General features: G+C 46.0%; 1 protein-coding gene across 1 annotated transcript; it reads right to left on the bottom strand.

The window, feature by feature from the left end:
• Window positions 1–1,948: 1,948 nt before the first annotated feature.
• DDO (D-aspartate oxidase) lies at window positions 1,949–14,690 on the bottom strand. Its single transcript, XM_079780272.1, has 5 exons — window positions 14,493–14,690; window positions 12,568–12,743; window positions 9,992–10,100; window positions 6,170–6,346; window positions 1,949–3,812 (listed from the first exon to the last, which is right to left on the bottom strand). Exons 2-5 carry the CDS (start codon window positions 12,737–12,739, stop codon window positions 3,245–3,247), a joined length of 1,026 nt encoding a protein of 341 aa, XP_079636398.1. The 5' UTR covers window positions 12,740–12,743; window positions 14,493–14,690; the 3' UTR covers window positions 1,949–3,244.
• Window positions 14,691–15,094: the final 404 nt, after the last annotated feature.

The raw sequence follows: 15,094 nt of genomic DNA, 5'->3' as shown, positions 1-15,094 counted from the left end.
CTACTGGGCTATGGCCTTTCTGTGCAGCTTCTTTTCTTCCTAAGTGAATAAATCCTAAAAGTGTGTCCATAACCTCTGTCTGCTGAAGAAGCTCCGTGCCTGCAACCCCGGTGCCCTCTCAGCTGCCGGGTCGCTCTGGGTCACAGAAGCAGCAGGTCTGAGCTCAGGCACAATGCTAGACACTGTGTCAAACACAGGGACTTAAGAAAGAAATCAGTTGTTCTCCATGTTCAGAAAAAAAAATAATTTTTAATGGTCTGTAATAGAAAACAGGAAAGAAAAGAAAAAAAAAAACAGCAAAGTAGTCCATTCTCAGGCCTTAGCACAGATCACCAGAGACCTCAGGAAATCTTTGTGGAATAAAAAAAGAGAAAAGAAAAGAAAAAGCCAGCCAAATGAGAAAAGCAATGGCTATATTAAGAACTTGCTTTAGCAAAGGAGTCAGCAGCCATCACATCAAGGCAGGCAGAGGTGTTGGAAGCTTAATAGTGAAAAAAAGGACCTGCAGGTGTGCCCTGAATGGAGGCTGCCACCCTGGGAAGCTGCAGACGGCTAACAAGAAGCAAGGCATCCACTGTGATTGGTTAGGAGAGCATATTGAGCTTTCTCTAGTTGGTCCTACGTTAGAAATGGGACAAAAATTAGGGGACCTGTCAGCTATTAATCAAGTTCCTGGCCATGTGGGGCCAATTGTTTCAGAAATGATTGTGTAGCTTTCTGGATTATTACTAAAGACTAGGGCCCGGTGCATGGGAATTGTGCACTGGTGGGGGGCATGGCCGGCTGTGGGAGCGCCACTCATCTGGGTCAGCCGAGCAGCGCTCCCACTGTGGGAGCGCACTGACCACCAGGGGGCAGCTCCTGCATTGAGCATCTGCCCCCCTGGTGGTCAGTGTGCATCATAGCGACTCGTCGACAGGTCATTCTGGTCATTCCACTGTTCGGTTGCTGGGCTTTAATTATATAGGATAGCAACCTGGCTTCCTCCAAATGTGACCTATAGCAGGCTGACTCCTGGGACTGGCTATTATAAATAAGGGTCTGGTTTACTGGACAGGCTGCTGCAAGTTGTGGGTCAGCGTTCTATTTTTACATATGGTCTGGCCATCGCCCGTTTGAAAATTGTCTCTCATCTTTCAGACAAAGACAGATAGCTGTCTACAGGCAGCGAGGAGATTCCCCGCATTTCTAGAGACCCACTTTGGGAGACAGCTAATTCCTATTGGCCACCTCGCCCAGACGTGCCTATGACATCCCTGCTTATGTGAGCACATCCCCAGGACGATGCCCCGAGAAGGCAAGAAAGGAAGGGAAGGCTAGTGGTATTGAGCAAACACCGATATTACAGCCCACCCCACCTCCAAAGATTCTAATTTAATAGAGTAGGGCTGGACATCAGTATTTTTCCAAAACTTCCTACATGGTTCTGATGTGCAGCCGGGTTGGCAGCGAGTGACCGAAACCTTTGAGCAATACTGGGAGCACATTCTTAGCCACTAGTGGAAATGAAACAGGGCTGCAGCCATGGCCACTTTCTCAGGAAGCCTCCGATCTTTCAGTCTTGTCATGCTGGGCGTTAGAAATATAAAATGCAGAGTGCAACTAAACTCTGAGAGTAGCAAGTAGACAGTGTCATAGAGTGTGAGCCTGCCTACACGACATGAAGATGCAGCATTTATTGAAACTGGGGCATAAGCTACAAATCCAAAACACTCCAAACCACCATGGAAGTGACGGAAAGACTACCTGTTCTGAGCAGCACTCTTCATTTTTATTTCTTACCATTAAAACTTTATTTCCCCTTCTTTAAAATGCCATTTTATCATAACATCATTTCTCACAGATTTCATGTAATGAGAGTGTGTGTTAGTGTGTCTGTATGTATGTCATATAAGTTTGTACATTTATCAAGAACTTGACACAGAATTCAGAACAACAGGCATTTGGGGCATATACCCTCAAAAGAATCACATATTCTCTCAACTCACCTGGTATCCATTTTTTATTTCCAGTCATTTCTAAATTTCAGATTTACCAATTTATCTGAATTTAATACAATACCACCCCCTGGTGGAAATCTATAGAAAAGAACCCACACTTGAATTTTCTCCACTACCCCAGCTCCTGCCCCAACCCCTCTCCCATACACCTTCTTTCTCTCTCCCAGCAGAATTTTTTCTTCAAAGTCAGATGCAAAAGCTCAGTGAACAAAACAGCAAAAATAAAACTGTACTAGGGGCTTTCTCTTTCCCACATTCTCATTGCAAACCCCACATCTCCCTCAGAGTATTCAAAATAGAATTCATCTCTAAACATACGCCATCTTCCCCTGAAATTAAAATCACCTCTGTTTCTCCCAAGCTCCCTTATCTCAACGAAGAGCATCTCCTTTGCCATTCACTCAAACCAAACCCTCCTGAGAATTCATAATACACATGAACAGATTAATGGCTGTGAGTAGGCCCGCATCAAGAAACCAGTTAGATATATTTAATTCCCAAACTCATTTTATCATGAGGCACATCCCCCTCCTCCCCAGTACTTTTTTAAAAACCTGCGAAAAACTCTGGTTATATTTCATTCAGAACGATTGTTCCATCTTAATTAGCAAATTAGTTATTTGGCTGCACATGCTACTCAATCTTCAGAAATGCTTGGGCACTGTCCACCATACAACAAGCCAGCTCTCAACTGCCTGTGGTAATGCAAAGTACGGCCCTTAGGGAACTGAGCCCAGACAGCTATGGAGTTGATGCCACTGTGTCTTCTACCAGGAATTCTTCTAGCAGGAGTCATTCATTAACTGTAATAAACTTATATCACGTGATCATGTAATTTTATTTACAAGGACTTTAATCTCATTCAACTACAACCAGTGAGCATCATGGGCAGCTCTGTAACTGGCAGTGAGCTCAGTGATTTCCATGCCTTATCTCCTCCTGTGGATTTATGAGCCAAATATGTCGAAATCCCTACAGCTTCCAGCATCCATGTAAATTAGCATAGAGTCTTGGACACTAGATCTAAAAGTCATCTTTTTTATCAAAATCTTTATTTTTAATAGAAATAGAGCTTTATGTTCCATGTGATTAGTAATAGATGTAAACCTAGTACCAGAATAGCACTAGATTAGATTAGCACTAGTTCTAAATCTACTCATACACATTGTATCATTTCTCATTTTGAACAGAAATTATATGTTGGTCAATAGTCTCCTGGGCCATTTGCTGTCATTTCATGGCACTTACATCCTTGACTTGGGAGCGGGGGTCCTGCGGGCTTGAACACACTCATTCAGCAGCCTGGCGGCCTCCAGAGCCGTCCCCCAGTGCATGGAGAAGCCCCCGCTCCCATGGCCATAGTGGTGGACCACAGGCAGCCTCCGGCCATCCTGGGCCAGGAGCTCCTTCTGCAGCCGAACACCTGCTCTGTAGGGCCTCAAGCCCACCGTCTCCTTGATGTCCCAGGCTCCACGGAGGGAGGGCTCCAGAGCACAGCATCGGGAAAGAATATCTCTGCTAATGTCTGCATCTGGGGACAGATTCCAGTCTCCATTTTGCCTAGTTCCGCCCAGGGTTACGTTGGATGCACCGGGGTAAATATACGTCAGCCCACTCCCATCTCGGATAAAATGCTTCACCCAGGGAGCCTGGACTTTAAGCAGCTGGCCCCTCACGGGGTAAATCTCCAAGTCTCCCGCAAGCTGTCTGCTTCCAAGGCCCGAACAGTTGACCACGATGTCGAAGGACGGGTGAAGCTCCCACAGGTCTTCTATTCGCCGGGTGAGTAGCACGCCCCCACTTTCTCTTACCCTGGGGAGATCAAGAGACCGGGAGGTGAGCCTTGGCAACTTGCTGCTCAACCCTCTACAGGCAGCGATGGACAGGAACATGGAAACAAACTCCTCAAGAGCGTCCATGGCCCAAGCAAGCCGAATTCTAGCCACCAATTGCTTCATAACTGGGGATTCCAAAAGTGGAACCTAAATAAAAACCTATTTCAAAAATTCAAAGCCAAGTAGATTATATACGGGGGGGGGGGGGGGGGGGGGGGGGAGGGTGTTAGGGATAAACTCTGTTTCAAGTACTCACAGCTACAAATTCTGTACTTTGTCCTTTTTTAATATTTTTTTTATTGATTTCGGAGAAGAAGGGAGAGAAAGAGAGAGAGATAGAAACATCAACAATGACAGAGAATCATTGATGGCTGCCTCCTGCACACCCCCTACTGGGGATCAAGCCCACAACCTGGGCATGTGTCCTGATCAGAATGGAACCATGACGTTCAACCATTGAGTCACACTAGCCGGGCTGTCTTTTCTATGTGCAGTAGAGTTTCTATATCATTCCAGATGCCAAATAAATACCAAATTAATCTGGGTATTTTAAATCTCCACCTATTTCTTGTTTGTGTCCTTTATTTAGCACCTAAAGTAACTGCCTTGGACATTTTTGTCTTGCATGTTCCTTTGTATTAGTCTCCCTAACTGGATGGCTGGGACAGGGCTGACACGCTCCCCCTTATGTCTACCACAGGGATGCTAGCATGAGAGGGCTAATATTTAGACATTATGTTCTGTGTTCCAACCATCCCAATTAGAACTCAAAATTATTCTCCTAGTTCAGAAACATAAGAGAATTTACCAGACTTGGAATTTGAGCAAATTAGTTAAACCCACTGCACTTGTTTTCTCAGCTATAACCTAGAGACAAGAGTGCTGAGCTCTCATGTTTTTTTATGACAATTATGTAAGAATGCAATAAATGAAATCTTACACCTATGGATGAAGACAGTGGCAGGGGGTAAGGGCATGGGGTGGGGTGGGGAATCAGGTGGAGGGGAGCTATGGGGGGGGGGGGGGAGAGGAACACCTGTAATAATCTGAACAATAAAGATTTATTTAAAAAATAAAATAAATAAAATAAAAAAGAATGCAATAAATGTAAATGTCCTTCTTTTCCGTTTCAAGGGTGCCTTATTGGCTGAGCTACTGATGAAAGTTCATCCTCCACCTGGAAACTTCTTAAATTAGCATAGAGCACAGGGTGTTGGGAAGCCCTGTCAGGCTTGCTGTGCTGGGTCCCTCCCAGCCCTCATGCCTCACAAGAAAACTTACTGAATGTGCCCAGGGATCAGTCATCCTTGTGCAGTTGTAATGTGACCACGTGGTGATACTCAGTCATTACTGTATAGCCATGGCCAATGCATTAAGATGGTACAAAAATGTAGGAGGAAACTGCACCCGGAAGCTAGATGCTAAATTAGATAATCAGGTGCCTACATGGCTGCCTTACGATCATATGAAGTAGTTATTCTGGAGGTTTTGAGTGACATGGTTGCGGGTATAAGAAGTTTGGTGACTTTGTTCTTGGAGCTTCCTGCAACTGACCTCACCCTAGGCAGGGAGGATACCATTGCCCCAACCACCCAGGAGGAAATGGGGGAAGGAGTGGGAGGGTTCAAAAAGCTGTGCTCACTAAATAGCCCCAGCCCAAGTCCTCTGATCATCACCCTAAAAGCCAAGTGTCCATTTTCATTAAGCCTAAAATCCAGGCTGCGTGAGAGAGGAATCCTAATGGAAATAGGAAATCCTGAAAACCAAGCCAAAATGCAAGTTGAAGGTATTTGGGGCTAACCTTGGTGAGGAAGGAATGACATAATTTATATAAGCCCTCAGTTTTAGAGTTCTTATTTATAACAAAAGAAAACAATGAAGCTATTTTCTTTATCACCAATGAGAAAAATACTCAAAAATAATTTATAATAAGCATAGGATTCTCTCATTCAAAGAACGAGAGTAAATCATCTAATTTAGTCTCCATTGTACAGGCCAGGAGACTAAGATACTATTTCAATAAGTTGGTTTTACTGGTGTGTGGTGGTGGTGGTGGAGGTGGTGGTGGTGGTGAACCAAATTGTGCATCAAGATGCACACTACAAGTAGAAGGTGGACATGTTACTCATTAAAAAGAATGGTATGACTCACTCCTATGACTCAAGCACTGTCTTCAAATTGTTTTCAAAGCCCTAGCCATCTGTGATCAACAAAACACAGTGCAAGAGCTCTGAGGGACCACAGAGAATTTTCAGTATATATTTTATGAATAACTAAGAAGTTACTTATGGCTATGACCGATGAAGGAAGCAGCAAAGAGCCATGTAAACTGACCTTTTCTCCAACCATGGGAGGTAGGCAGAACCTTCGCATTTCAGTGTTGTAAAAGCCTGACCAAACACATGTTGGGGAAATTTCTTCAGCTCAGCCTCGGTCATCTTTCGAAATCCCAGAACCACGTCAGCCCAGAATGGCACTTCTTCAGTAGGAATGCTCCGAAATACCTGCCAGCTGAAGTATATTAGGAGAATAAATTTCCTGAAATTTTGTGAAATAACACATCTCTTGTGAGCCCCATATGACATTCTCTAAAGCATTGAAAAATCACACTTCCTGTACATGAGCATAAGATCTATTCTTCCATTCTCTTGGGTTCAGATATCTCAGCAGCTAAATTTAAAATGTTCATGAGTGAGGGGAATAAGACATTTAAAAGGTAGTGTATCTTTTAAAGATTGGATTTAATTCTCTTTTTTCCAAAAAGCTCTCGCCCAGATTTTCTTACTTATTTATGACTATGCATATTAGAGGAAAGGTTTTTCTGTTTTGCATAATGCTTGACATAAATTATATGCAAACCATCAAAAGTTTAAAGGTTGGCCTCATTCCTGAACAAAATATCTAAATTGGAATGAACAATGGTGAGAGTCCAGGAGGCTGGGGTGCAAATTATGACGTAAGTTGTAGGTCATCCGTTTAGCTCTTGATATAAGAAGCCGAGTTGTCCGGAGAAGTTCTGTTACCATGAAGTCATAGTTGGGGTGAATGAGGCTGAAATGATATTGATTGACAACAAGAAGCCTGTAATAATCCTACCAATAGCTGTGAGGCATATGTTGAATTTACAAGTGTTTTCATCAATATGAATAAATGTTGTAAAACATGGCTGCTCTAAAATAGCCAGGAAAATAATTTGAGTGCTGTACATGGTTGCTAATGATGTAATTCATAACTAAGTAGTTTGCCTCGGGGCTCTGTAATGCGTGCTTGTGCTGCAAGCTCTCTCTGGGCTAGACTGCCCTCTTCCATAGCTTCACCATCATCTGTAGGCAGAACACTCAGCAGGCTACATCTCCAGCCCACTTCTCTTTCATGGGTTCCAAAATCAGATCCACACCCACCATGTTTCCTACTCCCCACTGAATGTCTACCTCATATCTCATACAATGACCACACACACACACACACACACACACACACACACACACACACTTCCCCTACTCCTTTCCCCAATCTTATCCAACCCAGAAAAAAAATAGGATTCCATCCACACAGGTGCTAATGCCAGAAACCCAAAAATCACCCTTTACTCTCTCAACCTCTGCATGCCATCAACTATCAGGTCCCGTCAAATCTCCTCTTAAGCCATGGCCTGGTTGGAGTGTCATCCCTTACATCAAAAGACTGGGTTCAATTCCCAGTCAGGGCACATACCCAGGCTGGGGGTTAGATCCCTGGTCAGGGTGCCTACAGGTGGCAACTGATGGATATTTCTCTCTCACATCAGTGTTTCTTTTTCTTTCTCTCTCTCCCTTCTTCTCTCAGGTGGGCATTAAAATAATAATAATAATAGCCCTAGCCGGTTTGGCTCAGTGGATAGAGCGTCGACCTGTGAAATGAAAGGTCCCAGGTTCAATTCCAGTTGGGGGCACATGCCTGGGTTGTGGGCTCGATCCCCAGTGTGGGGCATGTAGGAGGCAGCCAATCCACGATTCTCTCTCATCATGGATGTTTCTATCTCTCTCTCCCTCTTCCTTCTTCTCTGAAATCAATAAAAATATTTTTAAATAATAATAATAATAAATCTCCTCTTAAGCATTTCTTAATTCATCTACTCTTTATCCCCACCATCAACAGCTAATCTATCCCACCATCACCTCGCGTTCCACAAATCTGTCTTCCACACTACAGACAGAATATTTTTGAAATGTAATTATGATCAGTTACTTCACTGTATAAAATCCTTCAATGGCTACCCATTACATTAAAATTTTTCAACCCCTCCAACACACCACAGTCACCCCAGACTCAGGTCTATGCATGTGCTCTTCCCTCTCCCCAGAATGCTGCCTCCTCTGTCCTCGACCCTGTCTCTGCCCCCTTCACCTCTACACATCACCGAACTAACCTACCCTCATCTGGATGGTCTGCACGGAAACATCACTTTTTTCCTGGTGGCTTCTCATAAAATCCCAGAGCAACTTTATTCTCCAGATGACTGCTTTCATAATTGGTGTCTCATTTGTTACTCATTAAATTTAGGACATTATCCACATGCCATAAGCTATATGAGGGCAGGACCATGCCTGTCCTTCTTAAAAATTCACTCCATACATATTTATTGAGCACCTACTATATGCCAAGCAGTATGTATTACATTGCTCATTTTTATATCCCTAATACCTAGGATAGCACCTGACACTGATGAATGCTGAAAACTTGTTTTGAAGGAATGAACAGATTAATAAAGTGACATACTTAAGCCAAAGATGCATAGGACATTGTGCCCTGGTCTTGGCTTGCCTCGTCCAAATCCTTTTTGGAAGCAAGTGGGATAAAAATCACTCATGTGAGGGGAAATAAAGAGCTCTCTTTTAGAATAGCTTAAAGTGCCTTCTTTATAATAACCTCAGTGGTGGCAAAGTCTTACTCTTGAAAGGATATTTAAATTGTGGACACAGCTGTTTTTAAAAATTATGGAGAGCCAAAGTTTGTGAATTAGACTGGACCACGTTGGTTTTGACAAAAATGAAGGGTGGTCATCTATCAATGAGAACCATTTTCCTACATGGCTCATCATCTGGTTTTGGAGACAGTTATAGAACCATCTATCTTCGGAAGGTAGAGAAGCGAAAGTTGCTACTTTGGACAAAGACTTTGAGGAATTAGTGATGTCAACATATTTTGGTATTAGTGATGGTGAGGGAGGGCAAGAAAAGGAAAAGGGTAGAAATCTGCCTGATGCAGGGGTGTTCACCAGCAAAAAATGTCAGCAGACATCTCAAAAGAGGAGAGAGGACAGGGTTTTGTTTTTGTTTTTGTTTGGGAGGAGTTGTCTGTTTGTTTTGCTTTAGAAATAGCACAAAGGGTGCAGTGGATTTAAGAATTTAGCAAAAGGCAAACATCTCTCAGCTCTTTCAAAGGCTGTAGGGCATGACTGTGTTATAACACAGGATAACACAGATGACATATAGGTTATGTCATGAAGTTAAAAGTGACAGAATGATTAGTGATCTCTATTTAAGACCACATAGAAAGATATTGCAATATTTTAAATGCTAGTTTGTGTTAGCAATGTTACATAGGATTTAGTTTTAAACTCTTTTGTTTAATTGTGCATCTCCTGAAATCAGATATGAAGAGTCAATAGGAGTTGGTTAACCATATCAGAAATATTTTTTTCCTAAGTGGCACTTCACAAGGTAACTTTGGTGACCTACAAAATTTACACTTTTGGAATGTAGCATTCTCCAAGGACACTAAATATATAAGGTGTCCCTATATTTTGGGTCTCTGCTCCCATTCGGTGTCACACCTGTTTGCTTTCCATCAGCCACATTATCTTCACATAACCCACCTCACTGCTTACCTGACATACTTTTGCGGCCATAATTGCAAATCACTGCATAACCTCCAAGGAAACTCAAAACAGTATTTGTTGGGACACTGTAATGGATGTTCATTATTAAAAAGTCTAACACCATAATTTGCCTTTCTCGAGTTCTTTGGAGTAAAGCCTAAAATGTTCTTCTAAATCCTCCCACATCCAGGTCAGCATTCTGCGCACAGCAGACACTCGATAATAATATATATTGAACTCTAAAGTCTGTTTAGATCATTGTAAATTCTAAAATAATCTCAGCTCTCCTCTCTTACCCAGACACCAGATGAACGGCAGCCTCCCCGGCTTCTGCAGAATTGGCAATTGCCCATAGGTGGTCAAAGGTCTCTCTAAACCACTGCTTCTGCTTGTGGATGGGTGTGTCTATAATCAGGGAGAGAAGCAAGTGGAACAGAAAGGAACATTATAATGACTATGCTTCAGATAAGCTCCTTCTAGACGCTGGGGAGAAGAATAAAGAGGCGAAGAGGAACATTTAGATCAAGTACCACACTGTGGAGGACTTATCAGCAACCAGAGTTCTGAATGTGGACGCATGCTGTCAGCATCTGTTTGTACATTGATAATCAACAAAGGGGGGACCAACCAATGAGGGGGAAAGCTGGTAGGTGAGCCAGCTGGCAGGTGGTCTTGGGCAGAGGTCCTTGAAGGGTCTGTAACCAACCTGAGCAGAAGTCAGTTCATGGTGAGGCATCCAGCTGGCCATGCAGTTACAACAAGAGGAGAAAGAATCCAGGGCCACTTTCCTGGGGACTGAAAACATGGTGGGTGACGAAGGGAGACCTGTGAGGCCCAGGTCAGCCAGGACAGAGACGGGAACGCACACCAATGGGAAGCTGGAGAGCTCGCCCTCCTGCCACAAGGAAACACACCCTGTACTGTGAAGGTGAGCACCTCAGGAAGGGCTCCCTGCAGCCCCAGCCAGGCTGCCGTGACCTCCCTCCCGCTCCACCCCATGAACCACGGGCCCGCTTAGAGTAGCAGTCCAAGGTCAGCAGGGGCGTGCAGGACCGCACCAGGCACCGCCTCTCTGTCAGAGTCCTGTGGACCAGTGTTCCCTATTCCCCAGGCAACCCTGCCAGAGCCCAGGAGATGAGGCCTGGACACAGCTTCTAGAAGGGAGTCAGGCCTGTCAGGGAGGAAATAAGGGTCAGGGTGCAGCCCCCAAATAAGAGTGTCCAACGCAGGTACAGATAAATCTCACTGCGGGTAAAGTATTTGGCCCTCTGGATCCTGTGGAAGGTTCGTAGGGGGGAGTCCAGGGCCAGGCCAGGGAGCAGTGGTTCTGAGGGGCTGCAGTGGGGGCAGCACAGAGGAGATGAGGGAACTGAGGCACAAAGGATGCTGGTCAGCTCTGTTTGGAGAGATGTCCCTGTGGCTCACAGGAGAGTGAGCATGCCCCTGGAGTCACCCTGCTCCCCAGACAAACCCCCAGGTCAATGAGAGCGTTTCAGTAGCAGGGTTTCAAAACTTGTTAGGAGTGAACCTGTGCTGTCTTTAAACGTGTGACCGTTGTGTATTCAACACTGTATTCCAAGTCTGTGGACTATGCCACCCGGGTGGAAATCAGGAAGAAATAGATAATAAACTCCAAAGAAAACTAAATTAGATTAAACCCAACAATCTAGGCCAGTGTATGGGGCTCTATTGAAATCCATTCCCTGTTCCCACCCAAAACCTGAAAAACAAAATAGTGGCTGAGATCCACAGGAAATCATCCCCAAAGAACTGCTCTACCCAGTTCAACAGCGAGTAGAGCAAGCCTGGTGACCTAGTTCACGTTCTAGTGCTGGTAAAAAGAACCGGTAGCCCGAGTAGCAGTAATGACAATAGCAACGAAGCATATAGCACTCGCTGTGTCCCAGGCACTGTTCTAAGTGCTTTACGTATATTAACCCATTGAATTTTCACACGACCCTGTAAGACCAGTATGGTCCCCAGATGGTGCTGACACTCATGAGCACAGAAGATATTTACCACCGGGCCGGGTCGGGGCACATGTGGAAGGCAACCAATCGATGAGTCTCTCTCACGTCAATGTTTCTCTCTATGCGTCTCTCTCACATTGATGTTTCTCTCTGTGTGTCTCTCCCCCTCCCTTCCACTCTCTCTAAAAAATAAAAAATAAAAACAAAAAATCAATGGGAAGAAAACGTGTCCTCAGGTGAGGATTAACAAGCAAAAACAAACAAACTCAGACTCGGTGCATCTTTCAGCCTGAACACACACTGACTGGTTGTTCTATTCTGGCTTAGAAATGAGGCTCTTGGTCCCATTACACACAGGGGGAATGGCTTGATGGTCATTACTGGAATCCGTGGGAAGTCTTAGAGTTGCCCATTGTGGTAGTTCTTAGTGCTGTTCACCCAGTACTCTGCCTGTCCATCTTCTGAGCCTTACAGAATTGCACTTCCTGGCCTCCTCTCAGGGGAGAGAGAGCATGTGAGTGGTGCTGGCCAATGAGCTGTCATCACAAGTGATAAAAGTCACTTGGCAGAGCCTTTAATTGCGGAGGTGAGACCCCTCCCCACCAGAGCTCCCCCCCCCCCCCCCCGCACAGATACTGATGACATTCAAGCAGCAGCTGCTCCATCAGCTTAGGTCCCTGCTGATCCCTTGCTGATGCTCAACAAACATATACCATGAGCAAGAAATAAACCCTTGCTTCTTAAATTGCTGAAGTTTGGAGGTGGCTCTTATCTTACAGCATAACTGAGCTTTTGCTAACAGCTGAACCAATAAGATGTTAAAAGCTCACATGACACTCACATGCATCATCATTCTACCTGACATCTACCATGTCGGACAGAGGAACGAAGATCCCTCTCACCTGGGTAAACGTGGGGAATAAGGATTCCAGCTGCCACATCACTCGTTGTCTCCGGAGTGAACTTGTCAGAAATGACTGTGATGGAGCATCCCGGGACCAGTTTGGAAATGCACAGAGCGGTGGAGAGCCCCATCACCCCTGCCCCCACCACGGCAACCCGGACTGGATCCATGGGCCTGCGAGGAAAGAAGGTGTGAGCTCTAAATCTCGTCTGAGGGATTATTCCATCCAGTACAAAGTTTGGCCTGAGGTCCAAAGCCTCTCACAGTAAGACCGTTCCTGCTGGCATTTCTCGTGGGATAAGGAGAGCTCCCTGTGAGTTCTCTTCCCATTAAGCATCGGGGTGTGGGCAGCAAGGTCTTGGTGGGGTTTTAGACATGAGCGCAAAACCAGCCCGGAGCTGCCTTGGAACATACGACAGTTATGTAGGTTTGCCTTTGAGGGGATGTTTCTACTCATTCTGCCCCCCTTTCCTACACTACTTGCCCTCTGGGTAAAAACTAGGAAAGGTGAGCGAAGTAACCAAGGTAGACACAGCAGCAAACAGAACAACATTTGACAGAAAGTTTGAACGACTGAACTCAGCATCTCCTCCCTCCTCGCCTCCTTCCCTACCTCTGTCCCTGCTTTCCCAAGCTCCACACTCGCACCCTCACCCTCACCCTATGCCTGAAGCCCCGCCCTCTGAGAGCAGGCTTTTCTGTAAGCCGGGGAGCAACCCATGGTCTCCTAGCCTGGACTCCCTCATCTATAAACCAAGCCATATGGATTCTGTATTAACTCCTCTGGGTGGTGCATAAGAGAGACCCACAGAGTGTGTCTCACAAAGAGGGCTCTTTCTGAGCGTCCTATGGAAATACAAGAAGCCTGGGCTGGGCAGGCGCCTGAGACCAGCACTCAGTGTGGGAACGAGCGGGTTGATGAGGGCTCGACACCCTCCCACCCCCTCGCCACTGAGCCCTGCTCCTCTGTCAGCTTACCTGTCCGTCATGCCTTCCCTGCTTTTCTGTCCACCTCTGTTTTTGCTCTCTGTCTATAGGTCTCAGGCTCAGACTCCAGAGAGATGAAATACAGTTTGTCTAGTTGATCATTGCCACCCCTATCAGATAATGTTTAGCAGCAGGCCAGCTCACTGGGCTGAGTCAACTTGTACATCTGCCCCTGGCACAGCGGCCCTTCTCTGTCTAATCAGCAGTAGCCAGGGCATCGGGTCGTGTGATATAAACCATGGCCATGTGCACGCACTTCACCTTCCTCAGGTGAAAAAAAAAAAAAAAAGACTCACAGGTATAGAGAACAAACAGGATTGCCAGATTGGAGGAGGGTTGGGGGGCTGGATGAAAAAGGAGAAGGGATTAAGATGTACAAACTGGGTGGGGCTCAGCTGTCAGTGGGCTGTTCCGCCTCGGACGCTGTCTGATACCGTCAAGTCCTCCCGTGGAGTGCTCTGTGAGTTATTTCTATTTCTTGAGCTATGCATGCATTTCCTCGGCCATCCGTTCATCTGATTGCTCCACACCGGGCTGGCTAACTAAGAAAGAGCAGGATTGCCAGGGCAGAGGGCGGGGCTGGGGAGGGTCCTGGGCAAGGGGCCGACCAGCAGAGGGGGCAAGCTTGAGGAGTGTAGCCCTGCCCGCGTGCCCCGGAGGTAGAAGGCAGCCACCTATTCCCTTCCTGCCTTTCCTGCTTCCCTACGTCCGCCCTGCCCCGCAACTTTCCCAAAACGGTTCTAATAAGTTGAGAAGGAAAGTAATCGTGGCTAAGAATAACCAGCTGCCAGGGAGAAGAAATGTGAACCAGCAAGGTGGGTACAGCCTGGCCCAGTGACCTGTGAGTCAGGTCACCTGATCCCTTTAAGACACACCCCACGCTCCCTGCGTGTGTATAGCATGAGCCCTGAGCGCGAGCCGGGGGGATCCCAGTACCTGTCTCGGCAGAGGCGGCCTGGAACCACAGAAGGCTCTGGCACCAGCACTTGTTTTCCCAGTGAGTGGCTGGCCTAGTGCCTGGAGACGAAGGGAAAGCAAAGCTGCTTCCCATTGGGGACATGGCTAAGGACGTTCCCTCTAATCTGACTCTCCATTGGCCACACGCCTGTGTCTCTGTCCCTTATTTCCCTGGAGAAAGGAGACACTGACCTCCTCTTGTAAACTGTGAAGCTGGGGCTCTGCCAACCTGGAAGTGGGCCTACTCAGCAGTTCTCCTTTTTCTAGTTTACAAACCACCTAGCCACCAGCCTGGGATTTCGGCAGCTGATTCGTGGGCGTGGTAAACAACGGCCCAAGCTGTCCAGCTCCCAGCCGGTTCCTCATGTGGCTGCCATCTCCCATAGGTTCCTGGCTCTGCTGGGTCTGAGCGGGAGGGGGAAGGGGAGGGGGGGTAAGGACAGAATAACGTTGTTGATCCCTGGCTTAGATGATGCCCTGATTGCAGTTGGAAAAATTATTTAGGAGAAACATCTAGGATAAAAACTAAACAATCCTTTAGTCCACATATTCAAATATTTGCTGAGTGTCCACTGTGTGGC

The sequence above is a fragment of the Cnephaeus nilssonii genome (genome assembly GCF_951640355.1).
Source record: "Cnephaeus nilssonii genome assembly, chromosome: 9".
Lineage (NCBI taxonomy): Eukaryota > Metazoa > Chordata > Mammalia > Chiroptera > Vespertilionidae > Cnephaeus > Cnephaeus nilssonii.
This window is presented reverse-complemented; position numbering and strand designations above follow the sequence as displayed.